This window comes from Nilaparvata lugens, unplaced genomic scaffold (assembly GCF_014356525.2).
Source record: "Nilaparvata lugens isolate BPH unplaced genomic scaffold, ASM1435652v1 scaffold5512, whole genome shotgun sequence".
Lineage (NCBI taxonomy): Eukaryota > Metazoa > Arthropoda > Insecta > Hemiptera > Delphacidae > Nilaparvata > Nilaparvata lugens.
In genome coordinates, this window is record NW_024091334.1 from 1 (window position 1) to 21574 (window position 21574).

At 34.4% G+C, this 21574-nt stretch overlaps 2 protein-coding genes across 2 annotated transcripts; one reads left to right on the top strand and one right to left on the bottom strand.

Moving 5' to 3' along the window:
* The first annotated feature begins 448 nt into the window (after positions 1–448).
* On the top strand, positions 449–1942 carry LOC120356010. Its single transcript, XM_039444789.1, has 2 exons — positions 449–580; positions 1209–1942. The coding sequence occupies exon 2, from the start codon at positions 1218–1220 to the stop codon at positions 1920–1922; it is 705 nt and encodes a 234-aa protein (XP_039300723.1). The 5' UTR covers positions 449–580; positions 1209–1217; the 3' UTR covers positions 1923–1942.
* A 13078-nt stretch (positions 1943–15020) lies between these two features.
* LOC120356009 (protein masquerade-like) lies at positions 15021–17238 on the bottom strand (the record flags this gene model as incomplete). The annotated part of the gene is made up of 2 exons (XM_039444787.1): positions 15021–15327; positions 17004–17238. Coding segments are annotated over 2 exons (542 nt in total), but the record flags the coding sequence as incomplete, so codon positions are not given.
* Between the last annotated feature and the right edge of the window lie 4336 nt (positions 17239–21574).

Sequence of the window (21574 nt, forward strand, 5' to 3'; positions counted from 1 at the left end):
CAATAAAAATATAACTAGAGTATAAGTTTTTATATTCTGATTATTTATTGTATGATTGTGATTTTGTTTTCATATGACTCATATATTGTTCTGATTTCAGAATTGTTCCAGTATATATATATAGGCCTATGCACTTCTAATAAATTGTATCATTTCTAGGTTTCTGATTAATAATATATGCTAACCAGCCAGTCCAGTTGTTAATTGTAATATTCACGTCGAGTTTATTAATATTATTGTAAACGTTTCTCTTGATTTTTTTTATTACGATTTATTTGCGGTTGCTTCAAGTAGAGTTTTTTTTGTTTGTAAGAGGTTCTGTTACGCATAAACATGTCAATTATGGTACATTTTGCGTCATTTCTCATTCTCACGACTTTCACGGCGCAACTGGAGGCAGTCAGGGTCTTCGCGGGAGTTTTCTACAAGGAGCTACGTCACGCTGTAGCGTATGAATCATCGGTTCCACTAACATACGAGGTAGATTTCCCGGCAGCTCAGCTCGACATCTTGCAGGCGGAAAGGGTGTTCTGGCCTAACTGTCAACAAGAGGATTGCAGTTTAGCGGATGCGGTAGAAGTTTTGTATAATTCTACAAACGGAATTCTTCGCAACAGTCATGCTGTTTTCAACTCTTCAATTCGTTTGGGAACTCAAGCTTCACGAAAGACCAGAGCGATCGATGTTGTCGGCGATTTTCTTCATTTTTGTTGCGCAGTCGCGACGGATGGGGAACTTCATAAGCTGGAATTCAACGAAAACCATGTAGCTGATCACCTCAACGCATTCCAAGGGTTGGTTGCAGACGACCACAAAGATTTAATTCGGATTTCTCGCAACTTGAGGCAGTTTGCTGGAAATTTTTCTCAGCAATTTCACGATGCGTATAGCAAATTAACAGACAGTATGAGATTATTCGTACAACAGAATGTATCGGAGGAGAAAACACTGTTCACAAACCAGTTATTAACTTACATTTTCACCTCTACTCACATGTAAATATTTTATCACGGCAGGAATTCATAAATACTGCGAAGGAACGCTGTGATAAAAAGCTTTTACCCTTTTCGCTGGTACACCCCAATTTATTACGTTCAGATCTCTTCAGATTGGAGAAAGGATATAAGTCGAAAGGACACCAGTTAGCTATACCTCTATCGGATTTGCAGCGATATTTTGATCTTCCACTTACGACTTGCGTGGTGAAGGAGAACTCCATGGTGCTTAGCTTAAAAGTACCGTTGGTCAGCATCGGCGGACAGTTTCAATTGCACAAGTATGTGAGGACACCTATGTATTTCGACGGCCAGATTTGTCAGCTTCAGCAGCAGGATTTCGTTTTGGCGCGGAGACAGGAGGACGGTGAGATTCAGGTCATCTCGGGAGATCATCTCTCTTCTTGTCGGGCACAGGACGATTTCTTATGCTATCTTCCGCGGCTGGTGCATGGAGGACATATGTCATCAAGATGTATGCATCACTTGTTTGCGGCGACAGAGCTGAAGGACATCCAACAATATTGCAGTTTAAGCTGTCGTCCAGCTAAGCAGGAGTTGGAGATCGTCGAATTTTCGCCTTCGGAGTATATCGTCGCGAATATACAGGCCAACACTACAGTCACTTGCGAGGGAGGTTCGTTTCATCATCTTCAACCTATTCCGGGAGCAATGTATGTGGTTTTACCCTGTCATTGCGAGATTTCGGTCGGCGGGAGAATAATGGTGAGAAAGACTTTTCCGTGTGACGCAAATGTTGATAAACAACCTCAGGTTCTCCATTACTTACCTTTGCATTGGGTTAAGTTTAATTCGTTAAAAATTGATGTTTTGCAACCGCATTTCAATCCTAATTTTGTTAATTTTAGCGAAATTTTAAAAACTGATATAGATATAAGGTTCCGGAATTTACAGTTCAAGACGTAATATCGTCAGATATATTTCACAAAGTAGATCTTCCAAATTCTTGGGGAGATGTTGTAAATTCCTCTAGTTTTGTTTTTTATATATTATTTGGCTGGTTAGGGTTTTTAACTTTATTCTGTGCATATTTAGGCATCAAGTTGTATGTGTGTAAATTATCTGCTGTAACGGTAGCACAACCCAAGATACATATAATCGATAGTTAGGAGTTATATAGTTACTTTTTGATGGATTAACTGTTTTATTGTTTTTTTTTCCTGACTATATAGTTATGAGTCATAATGTACTTATAAAGTTTTTTTTTTCTCTTCGATTTTTATTGCAACTTTTGAAGTAGTTCAATGTTGATTCACAAATAAATTATTGTCAATTGAGATTTTCTTTTTATAATAAGTTGAATATTCATGATATTAATGTGTATAATATTGAAAGTTAGTTTCATATATAATCAATGTTATTGTGCAGCATAGTTTCGTTTTGAATTTGATTTGAATGTTTGTAATTTAGTTTGAGTAACCTACCTTTCTATGTAAAAGTTTGATTTCAATGTATAGTAGCATTATCAAGTCAATCAGGCACACGTTTGTTTCCCGAGTATATTATTTTGTTTAATCATTATTATTTATTTTTTTTTTTGTTCCCCTCTTGACTACAGACTCAGGGACGAGTCTTTCAGCGGGATGGGTGATGTGTCACCTGGTCATATGGGACATATATATGATTCATATATTATCTCATATTGATCAGGATTTTAGAGTTTTATTTTACGAAAAGTTTAATGAACGGTGTTTCTGCCTTTGAACAGTTTTGTCATCGACAGAAAGATTGTTTATTTCACTTGTTATCAAAATTATTGTAGTTTCTCTTTTGTTTTTCATAACAATCGTGCTCGGCTTGTGCGACTGATAAAAATATGTATTTGAAATGGCTTCATTTTTGGCATTGACTGAGTTATATATTAATACCCAAAAATTTTACTAGTGTGTGTGAGCTCGTTCGTTAGGATTGAGAGTAAAAGTCCGGCTGTTCTGGTGAAGGGGATAGATTTTGTTCTTGTTTTATAATACAGTTTTCCTGTCACAGTTCGGGCAGTTTAAAGAGAATTGTATTATTGAATAAGAAGGGATCTGAACCCACTTCATTAGATCAGTTTTTTTATTTATTTTGCATTAATAATTAACGTCGCGATTAACCCGTGGATGCCAAATTGGGGGCCATTATCATAAAGGTAGGTGACTACTGAGTCATTGTTTTAATTTTTCCATAATCACAACAAAATTAATCTTCACTAGCAGCCAAGCGAGTAGCCCTTGAAATATTCATATATTTATTGTTATTTCATAATTTCTAATTCTAATTCTAATTTTGTACTAATAATTTATTGTTTTGTTTTAATTATCAAACCCAGTACGATCATTTCTTGTTTTCATTTCCCACCTTTACATACTCGGTGTAGGCACATATTGCTTACATAATTGGTGGAGGTTTATCCTGCCGTCCACATATTGCCTACATATAGTCCATATAGTGTTTACACATTCCTCATGCACATTTTATTATAGATTCACACATTTGAAATAGCCCACAGTTTACAAATTTCCTTGGTGGCTAGTTTAAATAGCTTTTATTTAACAATCTGAACTCCAAATCAACAGAAATAGAGTTATTTGGTAGGAATTACATTTCAACTTCTCTTGAAAGAGTAATAAAAGAATAGAAATCTAACTTATAAAAAATATACCTGATATTCTATATAATCTAAATATTAGAAAATATTCTGGAATAACATTTTAATGTACCGGTATAATATATTTCATACCGGTACCGGTAACCTATAGTGGTAAGTGAAACTGAAGTCTGTTTTTGAGAACGGAATGAGTCAAGGATGGTCAAAGATATCAACTTTGCCAATTTAGACAAAATGCCATTTTAGTCCAGTCAAATGGTCGTTTTTCAGGAAACAGCCCCGAAAGAATTTTTCTCGACGGTTCTGTAAGTATTTTGGGTCGCTGAATTTGAATATGAAATTTGCTGACACGCCAGAGCAAATTTACTTCACCCCCAAACCCCCCAAAAACCCCAAAATTTCGAACTTTTTTCAATTTTTCCATTTAAAATAGAAAACCTTCAGTTTATCAAGAAAAATCATTCTTGATTAAATTGAAGAGAATGAAATTTCCAATAAATTGAGTCGTCACGCAGGACTCTACCATTTTTGGTAACAGGGCTACGAATTTTCAAAAAAGGGGTATTTTTCAAGGGTTTTTCAAAATTATGCCAATCTACCACTTTTACCCTAAACAACTCGAATCTTTTTCAAGTAATGATCAAAAACCACACATCACATGAAAGATCAATTAATTCTGAACAGGATTCCTTATATTTTCAAATTTAGTAGTGGGTGAGGGGGAATACACCCAAAAACAGAAAATCAAATCCTTCAGTCAAAATAAAAATTTTTCAATATAATACCTTTCCAAGGCCTTCTTGAAAAAAAAAAACATATTTCGGCTGAAATCATCTGAAGGGGGTTATGTTCTATGAGAATCACCCGTTAGATACACTTAATTCCATTGTTTTGGGTGGGGGGCACCCATAAGGATACGTCAAGGATCAAAACTTTAAATACTTATAACTTTCGACTGAATGGTCAGCTCTCTTCGTACTAAAGCTCATTCTTCTCAGCTCGTCACGATGATTCAAAATCATGAATCACAGTCAAATTCGGTCGAAAAAATGAAAAATTCCTTCTCGAGTGTACTTAGCCTATATTTTCAGTACCGTACACAAAAAATAACCAATTTCTTTATTCAAAACTGTTTATCTCAGTAACCCAAAATGACAAAAAATTGAACTTGGTCTTGATTTGAAGAACAGATTATCCTCTTTCACGTGAGGTGAATGATCATTAGAATACATCTAAATATACAGAATAATAGTAGGTTTTTAACGTGCAGAATGACAGCTCAAGGCCTTTGTAAGTTGCACAAGTCAAAAATGAAAAGAGAAAAAGTTCAGGTACATTGATATAAATGTCTTCGAGTTGCTGAAAATATCAAATAGCTTTGTGTCGTGAAATTGTGACATGCAAAGATCAGTATAGCAATTTTCCAGCTTTAAAAAAGATACTCTGTAAGAGACTTAAGCTTTGCTTTAAAAACCTTCACTGGCACAAAAAAGTCCATTCTTTCAGAAAGCCTATTTGCACTTCCAATGCTTCTTTCTACTGGCGCTGTGTAGCTTCGTATAACAGGTTTGAACACATGAAACCGTCTAAAATGTCGAGTCGGTACAATCAACTCGATCCCACGTTCACCAACGGTAATTTGACCATGGATGCAAGCATGTATAAACATGGCAACAAGGCTTCTTACTAGCCTTGGCCACAACATTCTCCACTTGTGAAGTGAACAGTAACTTGGGATCAAATTGAACTCCCAGATCTGAACACTATTTACTCTTCTGACATCTTCCTCTTCAATCTTGTATGTAGCTATGAATGGGACAGTTTTTCTGGTGAATGTCATTGCCAATGTCTTTTTAGTATTCATGAACATTGGTTTTTCCCTTGACCATTTGATCACATGATCAATATCCTGCTGAAGAAGTTGTTGATCTTCACCAGAGTTTATATTCCAGAAGACTTTCAGATCATCTGCATACAGGAGGGTTTCACATTCTAGATCATCCACTATATCATTTATGAAGAGATTGAAGAGCAGGGGTCCAAGATTAGAGCCTTGGGGGACACCAGATAAGGACTCAAACTCAGTAGACTTGCAACCGTTGTATTTCACATGAAATTTCCTGCAGTTGAGGTAAGATGAAATCCATGTTGTGAGAGCATGGTTAAAAACCAGCCAGTTTATTGATGAGACGATCATGTGGCATCTTACAAAATGTTTTTTCCATATCGAGATAGATTACGTCAACCTGCACACTTTGTTCAACACAAGGGCCAGCACTTGAAAGAAAATTCGCCAAATTGGTCACTGTTGAACTGCCTGATATAAAACCATGCTGATGTGTACTTATGCGTCCCTCAACATTCCGATAAATGTGTCCATGATCTATCATCAGGGGTGCCCAGCCCCCCCAAGGGCAATGGCGCAAGCCCCCCCCAATCCAAGTGTAATTCCCAACCCTTTAGTTTTTTGCATTAGTCAGTGTATGACAATAAAATTCACATCTTACATTCTAATCTTCCAAAGGACATTATTTACCTTTGTTCTTGTGAGGAATTCTTTCTGTTTTCATAATATTGTAAAAATATATACCATCGTTTCTTATCTCTTTTAAAATAGAAATAAAGTATCTTTTTGAGACTAGCAGTGCACCCGTTCTTGTTCGGAAGGACTAAAAAGTACTACATTACATCAGGAATAACTACATTACAAATATTTTAATTGGATATTAAAAGATAAGTGAGGGAGGCTTTGCTTCTTAAATGTAGAGGTTACTTATAAAAAGTTGAATAATATCATTGATATTCTTTTATTGCAAAAGAATATTGCATAGCAATTTTGGTTAACATTCATACAAATTTGGAACGATTTTATTCATACAATATATAATGTCGGCAAGTTTAGGTATTCTAAATCCTATACTATTAAACGAGGAATTTCTGTTTAGATGTTTTGATGTTTAGATGTTTATATGTTTGTATTTCACCGGATCTCGAAAACGGCTCTAACGATTCTCACGAAATTCAGAACATAGTATTTTTATAATATAAAAATTCGATTGCACTAGTTCTCATCCCTGGGGAAACTCACTGAAGAACATTGAAAGAATTTATTCATCCTTGGAAAAACAGCTGATAATTTCGTCGTCTGTTGATAATGGAAGTGAGTGAGCGAGTGCATGTGTGTAGGACTCACACAAAATTATGACTCAGCTGTTGAACTTTTGTACCTAAGTACTCAGGTACTTAGTGGCAGTTGTACAAAAGCCGGTTAAATTTTAATCCTGATTAATTCCAGTAGAACCAATCAGATAAGCTATCTTTTTGAGATGGTCTTCTGTGATTTGGTTCTCGTGAAATTAATCAGGATTAAAATTTAACATGCTTTGAGAGAGAGAATTAATCTCAATCCACTGTGATTAGATAGAACCTTTCAATATGAACTATGAATATTTATTAGAATTTCTTCTTTCTTAATAATTTTTATATGCTTTTGTAGGTACCCCAGAGCGGAGCTCGGTGCCCCGATATTTATCATAAATTGGAACAGGTTGTCCCTGATGTTGTGTTGTTGGTAGTATTTACTTTTTAACATTACAGGAGTGAATAATAACACAAGTCGAACTTGTATCTTCAATGGTTTGGTTTTTGGAATAAAGATATCATCTGAACAAGTACATTTTGTAAATTCTATCTATTAATACCAAATATCAAGGCACCAAGCTTTGCTCGTTATTTATTCATTGATAAACAGAACTCAATTCTTTGAAATGATTGGGGAAGGAGTAACAGGCAAAGCCCAAAACTGTTTCTTCCCCGAATTTTGATTTATTCACTATAAAATCTATAGTTGGAATATTTAATATTCCAAAAAGTAGGTTATGTTTCATAGACTTGAATTCAAGTGAAATTTTCAGTCCAAATATTTGAAAACATAAAAGTTCTAATTTAGATTGTTTACATACCAAATTGAATAACAAAATAACACTCACTAATCACTTAGAACTGTAGAGTAATGATTAACTTTGAATATTATGATAATTATATACCATCTCATGTCAACAAATCAGATTACTGTATTTTGATCGAGTCAATTAAAATTTCTAGATTTCTCGCGAGATACGATGAGCTAATTGATTATACAGCTGATCTCCCACACAGGCACACGCATCTTCTGTTATCGACAGACGACGAAATCATCATCTGTTTTTCCAAGGATGAATTATCCTTTTCATGTCCTTCAGGAGTTTTCTCAGGGATGAGAACTAGTGCAATCAAATTTTGATATCATAAACCTACTATATTCCAAATTTCGTGAAAATCGTTAGAGCCGTTTCCGAGATCCGTTGAACATAAATAACCATATAACCAGATAACCAGATATAAAAATAGAAAAATACTAACAGATATACAGAAATTGCTCGCTTAATTTAGGATAACAACTTATAGTCCAGTCAAATGGTCGTTCTTCAGGAAACAGACCCGAAAGAATTTTTTTCGATGGTTCTATCTGTATTTTGTGGCGCTAAATTCTAATCTGAAATTTGCTCACACGCCAGAGGGCGACTTCACCCCCAAAATTTTGGACTTTTTTAAGTTTTCCATTTAATCTCGAGAACCTTGAATTTAACGAGATAAATCATTCTCTATATAATATTAAATATAATAAAATATTATTTCCAATGAATTGACTGGTCGCGCAGGACTACTTTTTGGATTTTTATCTGAAGTGTTCCACAAGATACACAACTTTGAATGTGCGAGAAATTTGTGATATTTCCCCCATTTTCACAGTCTCGCATATGCAACGTCGCGTATCTTGTGGAACACTTCAGATAAAAAGTCCAGAAAGTAGTCGAGGTTCTGATGAATTTTCTCTTCTTTTCACTCCCATGAATTATACTTCTGTTTTCAATGCCGTTAAAAAGTTACAGCCAATTGAATGATCTTTATTTTCTCACTTTTCTTGCGATTTTACTGTTATTAAAGAGTCTCTAAAATTAGTACAATACATGATAGAAACTTGCGATTGGTCTTAAATGAGAGAAAATTCATGCTCTATAAGCTGAGTTGCCATAAATTGATCTTGCATCACTGTTTATATCGAAAAACTGTCAAGACTGTAAAAATGAGAAAAATATCGAAAATTTCTTGATTTTTTGAATCAAACGTATCTTACTTCACGATTATATTTTTACAAAAATCATTCATCTCACATAAAAGAAGAGATTCTTTTAGTTTGCGATGTTGTTTATAATTGCATTCCCATTTCAGAGACATTAATATCATCATAAAACGCCTTCGAAATTAAAATAATTATTAGATTAAAATGTACATCACAATTTAACTCATCATTGTGCTTTTAAGAAAATTAGGTTGCATTCCCATTTCAGAGACATTAATCTCTATACTTATAAAAGGCTAAGCCCCGACAGACAGATGAAATCACACCACAGCCCAAACTACTGAGCCTAAAAACTTGAAATTTTGCACGATTGTTTATGGTAGCCTGAAAACATCCACTAAGAAAGGATTTTCAGAAATTTGCCCCCCTGAGGGAGCTGGGGCCCCCCAAAAATTTTGAACTTTTTAACCGCTCATTGCACAGCAAAGTCATAAGGAACTTTTTTGTTCAGCTACGAAAAAAATTAGATCTATGCAGAAAAATTTTGATCAGGAGCACAGGGGGGTCCAGGAGAGGGCATTTTTCGAAAATTTTGATGTAAAATCACACTACAGCTCAAACTAATTGTCCTACAGACTTGAAACTTTGCACAAATATTCTTCAAACATGCTAGACGCGCACTAAGAACGGATTTTGAGATATTTTGCCTCTAAGGGTTCCAAAGGATGAAAAAGGATCATATTTAGTAAGGTTATGAACATGGTAAGGTGAATGCCATATGGAACTGAGATAATTGACACATGATATTCTAACATATGTTATAATCATTGGAAAGCTTAAAATAATTTCATCAATCAGCTGATCGAATTTAATTTTCCATGGATCGAAAGCACTAGCAACGTGTTTGTTCCATTGTTGTATGAGTCTCATACATTCCGATTGGAACAGAGCACAGAGATTTTCTTTGGTTAAGAGTTTGTTGGTGATTCTTTTTTTTTAATTTTATTGCAAACAAAAATCACATTGAAAAATTTCTTAATAGAAAACAAGATTACAAAAACAAGATGTCAAACATGAACCTATATCATTTGTAGCATGGCCAGAAAAAGACAAACTTGAGTACTAGCCGTGAGTTCATTCAATATAACTCTTATTTTTGTGTTAATATTTTGTGAACAAGAAGTACGAGTTGATGAGAGATGTGAGTAATATCTTTTATTTGATCTAAATGGTTATTCATATTGTAGTAGTCGGGGTCACTTCAATCAAAGTTTTTTATTTTGTAGCTAATGAATGTCATACGTATTGATTGTCCATAATGTAAGTGATTAAACTAATCAAAATTAATGGCTTACTTGTCCTTCACAGAATTTATAGTATTCCTGGTAATTGAGCCTGTCTTTTTTCAGTGTTGACTATTAATAATAAAGCTTTATTTACAACTAGCTTACCTGGCAAACTTCGTACCGCCAAAAGTCAATGTATACTTCACTTTATTTGGTGAATCATGAAATTTATCTGACAATCAATATTTTCATTCACATCTAAATACGGACTTCCTATGTGCTTAGTCATGCAGCATTCATTATTCCCAAAACATATTCTTCTCAATCAATTGGTAGTAATATCTAACAGTAAAGTGTTGAATTTAAAAAAAAAATAGATAGGATAAATTAGTGTTTCAAAGATGAGTTCAACGTTTTCATAGTTGTTGATTGTCAATAGATGGTCCAGGAAATACCGGTATGTGATGTACGATAAATCATCACCAGGAATTAGGCTACATATTCTTTCCATCTTCCATTTTAGGATTTTCAGGATGAAAATAAGCTAAGCTAAATTCGAAAAATTGTGAACTATTCTGACATTCTTCAGTAATAATAAATGCAATATGAACAACTCTCTTCCATGAGGTGAATAATTTTTTCCAACATTTTCCGGTTACTCAATGATAGGGGAGTGATAATTATTTGTATAGGTCTTCTAAGGAACCATTATCTACAGCTGGAACCAATCAACTACACTTCAACTTCAAACTACCGTTGTAATATCAGTAGCCTACACAATTTATCATAGGGTGACGTGTTTATTACAGCTGGTAACTTTAGATGCTAAATCATATTATCTCAATATCATCTTGAATCATGATCATCTTTTCGTTCTTCGGTAGCCTCTAGGCCGACAATTTCGAAAACATAGGTCTGTAAAATAGATTAATAAATAATCATTATTAGCCACCCTGTTAAAATTTCTGGTCAGAAACCATCCCCAATATTCACACAACATATTCCCAAAGTTTCATGCCGTTAAGTCAAGTATTTTTCAAGTCATAGGGAACAAACACACAAACAGACATTCATTTTTTTATATATATAGAAGATAGAAGATTTCTTTCGGCTCAAACAAAAGCCTCTAATGGAGGTAGAATGATAAGGTTGACAACTTTCAGTTCTGTTGTTTCAACATTTTTTTTCAAATCACTTTCAAAAAGTTCATGTAGTACCTACTATTGTGTTTGAGACACTTCTGGCGCTATCATAGTTTCACAACTATTCTGTTCCACACTCCTATCTCTTGCAATCGTTAACCATATCTATAATAAAATAAAGAGTTGCTTATACACGTATGGGATAGGAAAATTATGTTTGACGCATCAACACGTCTGAACTACTTTACTAATTAACTTGAAATTTTGCTTATAGGCTAGATTCTTAATTAACCAAGGATGGTTTTAGACCTATTTTAAGTTCTTTAAAATTCCATTAAGTCAAGTTTTCAGATTATCAAGTTTGAAAATAGATCCTTGCGAAGCACGGGTTCCTGATAGTATCATCATAAAACGCCTTCGAAATTAAATAATTATTAGATTAAAATGTACATTACAATTTAACTTATCATTGTGCTTTTAAGAAAATTAGGTTGCAACAGCAGGAAACTCAAACACAGGACCATTAAAAATTAAAATTAAGCAAGGAAATCAGAATAATATGGATGATGAAGTTATAATTTATTTTTTTTCAAAGATTTACCTTTAAACTCATAGGCTTAAAATTACTAAAATTCCTGCATACAACATATTATTATCAATTGTATTTTTTATGCTTTATATTGAGTTACACTTTGCAGAATATAACATTGTAAAGGTGGGAAAAAGTATTAAAATTAACTACATTAGGATATCTCTATTTAATACCTTGATTTTTAGTCATGATTCAAAATGTTGACATAAAATATAAAAAAATCTTGCCCCCCCCAAAAATGTTGATGGCGCAAATTGCGCCATGCCCTCCCCCCCTTGTGGGCACCCCTGTCTATCATTTCCATAATTTTGGCAAAAGGATCTAAAACTGAGATTGGCCGAAAATTTGGGATATCATTGAAATGTCCCTTCTAAGGTATAGGTGTCACAGCTGCCTTCTTCCAAACTTCAGGGAAAATTCCAGAAACCAGGCTTAAATTGAAGACATGGACAAGAACTGGAGACAACAAATGTCCAACACCGTTGACCACCAAATTAGGGATTCCACTGGGTCCAATAGCTGATCCACCCTTCAAGCCCCCAATAGCAGAACATCAGCCTCGTCAACAATCGGAATTCCAAAGGACAGAGAGGCAAATTGGTCAGTAGTGATATTGCATGCTGAATTAGATGACCGTTGACAGAGTGAAGTGAAGTATTTTCCAAACTCGTTGCAAATGGTCCCTGGGTCAGCCACAATTGATCCATTGATTGTAATAGATGTTGCACAAGATCCAGTTCTATGCTCCTTGATATATTTCCAAAATCGTTTAGGCTGACTCTGAAGGTCATACTCTGCTTTCGTAATCTTTTTTACTCTATCAATTTCCATCTAAATTTCAACATCTCTTCGCAGGACAGAGAATTTTTCATAATGTGAAATATGGCCACTCCTTTTGTAGACTCGGTGAGCAGCTCTTTTCCTCTTCATAAGTTTTATCAGCCTAAAAGAGAACCAGGAGGGGTATTTGAGTTTCCTTGGTGTACGTTTAGGAATAGAAACATCCATTGCCCGAATCATTATGTCATTCAGCTTTTCTACAGCTTCATTTGGATTGTCAACATTGGTGACCGTATCCCAGCAGGCATCTCTGATCTCACTGTAAAGCCTTTCATAATTACCACCGCCAAACACGTATTTGGCCTCCCGAAGAGCCTGAGGAGCAGCTCCAAACCCCCTCAGAAGGATCGAGAAGGGGCAGTGATAGTCAGTCGTCAGGTGTCACAAATGGATCAACACTGTATGACACCTGGACGTCTTTGATGTTACTCAATACAAGATCAAGTGCACGGTCTTCATTTGGAGAGTGATTAAACTGTTCCAAGCAGACATCCTCAACAAATTGCATTATTGCCTCCGCTCTTTTGAGAGGATAATAGTGTGCCCCCGACACAAAGGTTAGATTGTTCCAATGTATAGCATCCGCATTGAAGTCCCCAATTGTTAAAATATAAGCGTGTAGTATGATACTATTGTTTAAAATATTCAAGAATTTGGCGATATTTTCCTCATTTTCACAGTCTCAACAGTTTTCGATAATAAACATTGATGCAATATATATTCAAGTCAAATAAGCTCATAGAGCATGAAATTATCTTTCATTTAAGACCAATCGCAAGTTTCTTTCATGTATCATACTCTATTTACTAGAGACTCTTGAATAACAGCAAAATAGCAAAGAAAATGAGAGAATGAAAATCATCATTTCTTCAATTGGCTGTAACTTTTGAACGGTATTGAAATCAGAAAAAATGATTCAAGGAGTGAAAAGAGGAGAAAATTCTCTACAATTTAGACTACTTATCAGATTTTTTACCTCACGTATTTCACAAGATACGAAGTTTGAATATATATCACTTAATTCATCAGTAGTCCAGTTGAAAAGTCACTTTTCAAAAACTGGTCCGGAAAACATTTTTCTTAACGGTTCTATATGTATTTTGGGGCGCTGAATTCGAGTCTGGAATTTTTTGACACATCAGAGGGCGGCTTCACCTCCAAAACCCCCACAAACCCCCAAAATGTTTTTTCAATTTCTTGTTCAATCTCGAAAACCTCGAGTTTTTCGAGGAAAAGCATTCAGTAAAAAAAATAAGATAATAATGTTCCAATAAATTGAGTGGTCGCAAGGATTCTATCATTTTTATTTTCAGAGCTACGAATTTTCAAGAATTGATTTTTTTCAAAATTATGTGAATCTACCACTTTTACCCTATACAACTTGGAGTATTATCAAGTTATGATAAGGAATTACAAATCATATATTTATACAAATACAAAACACAATTGAACATCATCACTGATAACCTGCAATTACTAATATGTAGGGTAATAGTGGTAAATTCCCATAATTTTGAAAAAAATATTTTTTTTAAATCTTAGCTCCGAACCAAAAATGGTAGAGTTCTGGTGATCACTAAATTTATTGGAAATCTTATAATATTGAAATAGCTGTAGGACATGATTTTCTATTTTTGGGTGTATTGCCCTTCCCCCCTCTACTAAATTTGAAAATTCCTAAGGAATCCTGTTCAGAATTAATTTATTGTTCTTCACGTGATGTGTGGTTTTTGATCATTACTAGAAAAAGATTCAGTTGTCAAGTTGTATAGGGTGAAAGTGGTGGGTTTGCATACTTTTGAAAAACCCTTAAAAATACCCCTTTTTTGAAAATTTGTACCTAGCTTAGGAACCAAAAATGGCAGAGTCCTGGGCGACCACTTTATTTATTGGGAATTTTATTTTCTTTAATTTAGTCGGAGATAATTTTTCTTGAGAAACTAGAGGTTTTCGAGATTAAATGAGAAAATGAAAAAGTCCGAAATTTTGGGGGGTTTTGGGGGTGAAGCCGCTCTCTGGGGTGTCAGAAAATTTCATATTCGAATTCAGCGCCCCAAAATACTTACAGAACCGTCAAGAAAAATTCTTCCGGGGCTGTTTCTGAAAAACGACCATTTGACTGGACTAGTATGATTCGTGTTCTCATACATTACCGTAATATATAAATATTATTCCATTTGTTGAAAAATAGATTTTAAAATCAATTATACGACTTGTCTAATCTAGTATTTTGCTACAATCAAAATTAATAATGGCGGATGACCTAAAGATTGTTTACTTGAAAAAGTGAAAATTAAATATTTGTGGCAAACCGAAAACATTGCAAAGCTAGAAAGGGATCCATAGCACTATCTGCTTTGTCGAATTATAGAAAAGGATGGCAGCACCAAATACTGCCATTATAACGTGTACTTCACTATAATTATGATTTGTCAAATTCGATTTATTGTGGAATGCCCACCTTCACCCATGTAGCCGTAGCCGGTGACAGTGCACCTCTTGCCGGCGACCTGCGACACTCCCCTCGCCGGCAGACAGACGAGGCAGACACCGTCACGGAGGTCAGCCTGGCCGTGCAACTTGAGCAGTGCGATGTCGTTGTCGAGCGTCTGGCTGTTGTGGTTGTGGTGGATGTAGGTGGTCGCAACGCGCAGCGTCTGTGCACCTGGGCTGCCGTACTTGCGGGTCAGGTCGTGGTCACCCACTCGCACGTAGATCGCGTCACCCGAACGCACTATGCTGTAACACACAAATACAACTTTCACATCTAAGAATAAAATAATTCATGATAGAAAAATAATGTAGTTCATTCAAGTTTTCTAAAGAACATTCAATATTCGAATTATGATTTATGCCGGCATGAAATGCAGAAAAAAAATGTATTCACAAAAATGCTAAACGTCAAAACACATTGTTACAATGCAATTCACAACTTACTCTAAATAACATTCTAGTTGTGTTGTGTGTGATGTGGTACTTTTTCATGATGAAAAACACAAATTGAAATCGCCAACCATTTTTATCATAAAATAATAGGTACTCTATAAACAGAACCTTGTTTTTTGGGTTTACCAGCCAAAATACCATATGTGGCTGGTGAGAGCTACGAAACCAACCAGGTTCTGTTTATAATATGTTATTTGATGATAAAAGTGGTTGACAATTTCAATTTGTGTTTCTTATTACTCTGAATAGTTTTCATGGGTTTGGTAAAAATTTATACAACCTATCGCCAAAGTATAAGTATCAGAGCGATGAATGTAAGGAGTTTTAAAAAAAAATCATGAACATCATTATGAGCTTTTTGTCTACCCATTGTTGAGGAGTTCGTAGAGTTGGCACCTGATAAAGTATCCTGGTAGACGTACAGAATATTATTATTTTTACTGTGTTAGAAAAACTTAACATACTTATTTATGTCTTTTAAACGAATGTTACAGATTGTAATGATTGTATTTCATGTTGTTATACAAATTTTGTTTTGTAATGAAAATAAATGATTTTGATTTGATATGTTATATCTTAGAAAATAATATCTATTGCACTCCCTTGAACCTCAAATACAGGATGATTTTTGAGTCCTGTTATTCAATTTTTATGTAATTTATAAAACGGAAATTCAGTCATAAAACCGTAATAAATTAAGTGTATTTGTTATATACAGAAGAAGAAATTCAATATTTTATTACAGGTGCTCATTATTTCCTGTGTTACTATATTATTGAAGAATATGCTCAAAAAGTACACCTATTGAAGTAGTGCACGCTCTGACGACTCTTTAAATTTTGCACCTTTTTTCTTTTTAATGTTCTATGTTAAATAACATTCTGTTCATTAGACAACCAAAATCAACACAGAAGGTTACACTCTTAAGCTGCGTTTACACCAAAGTTATTAACAAAATGTTAATAAATTAATCCTTATAGATTCTATTAGATTGAACATAACTTATCATACACATGATGAACATATGTGTTTGTCAAGTTCCGTTCAATCTAATAGAATCTATAAAAATTAAGTTATTAGCATTCTGTTAATAACTTTGGTTTAAACGCAGCTTTACACAGCTCGAGGATAATTAACTCGCACTGCCGTGTGTATAGGTACCGGTTGAGTAGAGCTATCAACCTTGTGCAACAGAACAAAATTCTCCTTCATAAGGAATGAATTACCATTCATCTCACATACCTCACACTCAAAATAGGGCAGCAGGACCAAAGAATCACTTTGTGAGGAAGACATGATCCATGTATTATTATGTATCTGCTGATCATTAGAAATGATTATATTCTAATCCATTCTAACCTATTCTAGTCTATTCTTATTTATAAATGGATATTATACCTCAGCAGCATCACTGCATAACTGAATTTTCTTATTTTTAATGCAGATGAGTTATTTTTGTTTGAGCTTACTTGGTGACACAGTGAGCGGCCGTGAGCACCCACTGAGTGCCAATGAGCGCACCTCCGCACAGGTACTGGTTGAGTGAGTTGATGAGCGCCGCCTGCCAGCACCACTCTGCTGGGTCAGCATCTTCACCCCCCACCACTCTGCCGGACCTCTCCCCCACCCTCGACGTCCCCTTCACACCACACACGTATTTACTGTAGCCTGGCGGTCGCAGGGTACTTGTCAGTGTGATCGAACCTAACATTTCAACAGTGAATTATTAATTTCAAATCATAAAATCTATACAAACATTATAATTGGCTTCATAAACTTGACTGGGGTAAGATCACATTTTAGATTATTGACCGAGCGAAGTGAGGTCCAAGATTCAAGTCGACGGTTTGGCATTTCTCTTAATGTTTAAATGTTTAAATGTTTAAATGTTTAAATGTTCAAATGTTTAAATGTTTAAATGTTTAAATGTTTAAATGTTTAAATGGTTAAATGTTTATATGTTGCGCATTTACGGCGAAAATTTCACATGAAATTTGACAGGTATGTTCCTTTTTCAATTGTGCGTCTAGGTATATACACAAGGTTTTTGCAAATTTTGCATTTCAAGGATAATATAAAAGGAAAAAGGAGCCTCCTTCATACGCCAATATTAGAGTAAAAAATCTGGTGTGGCGCACTCACACAACTTTCCTTGCCGTTATGAAAATTGATCACCTGACGCTAGTGTTCCCGCTCATCTCAAGTCTACTACTATTCAAAGATCTGAGCCAGCTGGTGACAGGACAATAACGCAATAGACACACGAGCTCTTCATAGTGAATGATTTAATAGAATCAACAGTTATCAACAGTTTGCAATTGAAATAATCACATTTTCTCGAATTTCGAAATTATTTTCAAATTTAGGTAAAAATGTTACTGAACTTCAATTGTAGAGATTTTCATGCTCAATCTTTTCCACTTGAAATTTTTTGTTCAAATTGTATCTGAAGCCTGATAATTGGGAATCTAAAATCAAACATTGCATAGATGGGGTGGAGCTCCTGAATTTTTTACAGATATGTGACTCAAGGCAGTTGATAGAACTTATCAATGACTAATTGAGGTATGAATTTGATCAAAATCGTTGAAGCCGTTTTCGAGAAAATCGCGAAAACCCCTGTTTTTGACAACATTTTCGCCATTTTAGTCGCCATCTTTAATTGAATTTAATTGAAATTGTTCGTGTCGGATCCTTATATTGTAAGGACCTTAAGTTCCAAATTTCAAGTAATTCCGTTAATTGGGAGATTGAGATATCGTGTACACAGACGCACATACACAGTACACACACACACACACACCTACAGACCAATACCCAAAAACCACTTTTTTGGACTCAGGGGACCTTGAAACGTATAGAAATTTAGAAATTTGGTTACCTTACTTTTTTTCGGAAAGCAATACTTTCCTTACCTATGGTAATAGGGCAAGGAAAGTAAAAATAACGCGCGAAGCTCGGTGCCCCGATATTCTGCTGTAATGTAAACAAATTATAGTGAGATTCACATGAATATGTCAGCATTGTTTGAATCGGCAGCATTGATGTTGCCAGCATCAATAGGAATAAGGAATGCTCCCAGTTTGAATAGAATATGAACAAACCTTTTTGCATTTATTTTCGAATATTCTTATCAAAAGCTACTTCCTATTTTCTTTGCTAAATCAATGAATATGTTTGAGAATAAACAATTCATGGAAAAAGCGCCTTACTAATATTGAAGATATTTTTACATTCGGGAAGGCAACAACCGTTGACCTTCCATGAATATTTGGTATTCATGGTATTTGACCGTTCCAATTATGTTTGTTTCCTTATATTAAATTTTTACTCAATCTTTGCACTCAGATTACGCAACGGGCACTTCTGAAGTTTTAAAAACACCCACCACCTATCTTACAGAATCATCCAAATTTGATCAAATTGTTGAAGCAGTTTACGAGATCAGTCGGATATACGGACAAAAGTAATTTTTGTCTAAAATTAAATCAAAGTAAATTTATTAAATCTCGAGAAAGGCAACTCCCGTCTTAAATTCATGTTCCTGAAACATTGAGATTTAATAAATAATCCATAATGAAACGTATAGAAATTCACAAATTGGGGTACCTTAATTTTTTTCGGAAAGCAATACTTTCCTTACCTATGGTAATAGGGCAAGGGAAGTAAAATCAGACTATAGAATTATTCATCATAAATCAGCTGACAAGTGATTACGCAGATGTGTGGAGAAGCCAGTCTATTGCTGCATTTCCATAAGGTCTATAGTTCCAATCAGGTACTTGTGGATGAGAATACTGCGTGAGGTCTACTGATCACAGAACTACTAGTTATAACTGAATAACTAAGGTACAATAATGAAACAGCTGTTCTGAATAGTGAGTTGTGTTTTTTCTGGCTCTAAATTTTGTCAAATTACGCAAAAATGTTCCAATTAAAGGTGATTTGAGTGTGATATTTTTGTTTTTTATTCTGTTTTTAACTATCAAAATTTAAAATTCTTAGTTTTCGTTGTTTTTTAGTGAAAAAAAGAACTAAATTTAAAAAAAGTGAAACCATAACCCTATTTCGGACTTTTAAAATGTTATCTAAATTTGGGAGAGAAATAATACAAGGAGTATCCTTAGTTTTTCTCTCCCAATCAGTGCTACTTTGTAAAAATTATAAAAAATAAATAAAAAAAAATAAATAAAAAAATAGGTCCATATCTTCTTAAAATGTATGAATTCAGGACTAATTATTTTTATTTTCAAGTACCATAACATCGTAGTGCCCTTTTTTGAAACGTTTTGGATAATAAATTGAAACAACTGGTTTTGATGTTTCACATCAAAACTAATAAAAATATTTTCATTTTTAAAACCTGAAGATGATGTGAAACAATCATCGAAACATCGAACTAGATTTTTTAATTTGCTATTGAAACTTTTCAAAAAAAGGTACTATAATGTTATTCTATTAACTACAGTAGGAATTGTGATTCACAGGTGAATACAGCCCTCTTCTGCAATAATCACTGCAATTCAGATGATTAATTATAAATGAGTTATTAATTAAATATGAAAATTAAAAATGAATATATCAAGAGCTCATCTACATTCTGTAAAATTTTCAGTACCGAAATTTTAAACTAACCGATTGACTTGAAATTCTAAACTTAAGGTCCTTATACCACGAGGATCTGACAATAAGAAATTCAATAGAATTCAATTCAAAATGGCGGAAAAAAGGCGGATAATCATTAAAAAACCACGTTTTCACGGTTTTCTCTAAGACAGCTCCATAACGATTTTTTCAAATTTATACTCTGGATACGGTAGCTATTTATTAGCCCTATCAACAGACTTGAGTCTCATTACTGGGAAAATTGCAGGAGCTTCGTAATATTCTTGAGAAAACTGGATTTTGTTGAATTTCTATCACAATGTTTTCGAAAATGACTTCACCGATTTTTTCAAATTCATACCTACTTTGTACAGTTATTTATCAGCTCTATAAACTGGCATGAGTCTCCTTCCTGGGAAACTAACAGGGAGTCCACTCCTTGAGAAATGAACTTTGTTACGTCCTTCTCGTGCATGAGGTAGGTAAGTAGGTAGGTAGAGCTCTTCAGAAGAGCACAGTCGAGATATTTTATCTGTATGTTATTTTAATAGCTGTTTTGACGATTTAAAAAAAATACATCAGATTACACAATATCTATACAAAGGAAAATATATTCTGAAAACTATAATGATCGTAGTTTTAAATACGTAGCCGCCAATTGTTATTATGTTATTCCCCTAAATTATTCTCGTTTGAGAATGAGGCTTGCAGTTCAATCAGCAAGGAAAGTTGTGTGAGTGTAGCCTACCACACCAGATTTTTTTCAAATGGGAAGGTGGTCATGTGACCACAAAATGGCGAAACCCGCACATCGTCGATATCTCAAATCGTTTCAATTATCTCAACATTTGAAGATACTAATAAATGATACAAAAATCAAATGAATCAGTACCTAAATTGTATAATCAAGTGTTGTTGAACACTAATAGTAACTTTTTCTCACAAATTTAACACTGAACAAGAAAAATTTCATATCAAAATTTTTTTGTCAACGTCATAGCAGCTGCTATCACAAGTAGTATTATTATAATAAAAAATAAAAATCCAAGTACCATTTTTATAAACAGTTCACTTACGAATGTTTCTTTGACTTGATAAAGGCATCATGGCCGAAATAATATGTCGTGAGTGAACAATTTTAAAAAAGGGTACTTGGATTTTTATTGCAATTCATGAGTAGCCCTACTAACGAAAAAATACAATTTGATAGTATTAAGCGTATTTAGTAGATTAAGCGTATGCTATAGACATACAATAGACAGGCAGACAGACGTTAACGGAAGCAAGAACTCATAAATTAAATATGTTGAGTATTTTCATAGAGAAACAATAGCGTAAACTTATGCTGTACCGTATTGTTTAAGGTTGGTACTACTCAGCTGAAATCACGTGTCGGCGCATAAAGTCTGTCAGTCTGTGTGATAACTCCAAAAAT

Coding starts and splice junctions, on each gene's coding strand:
- LOC120356010 (XM_039444789.1), top strand. CDS start 1,218: ATGGTGCTTAGCTTAAAAGTACCGTTGGTCAGCATCGGCGGACAGTTT.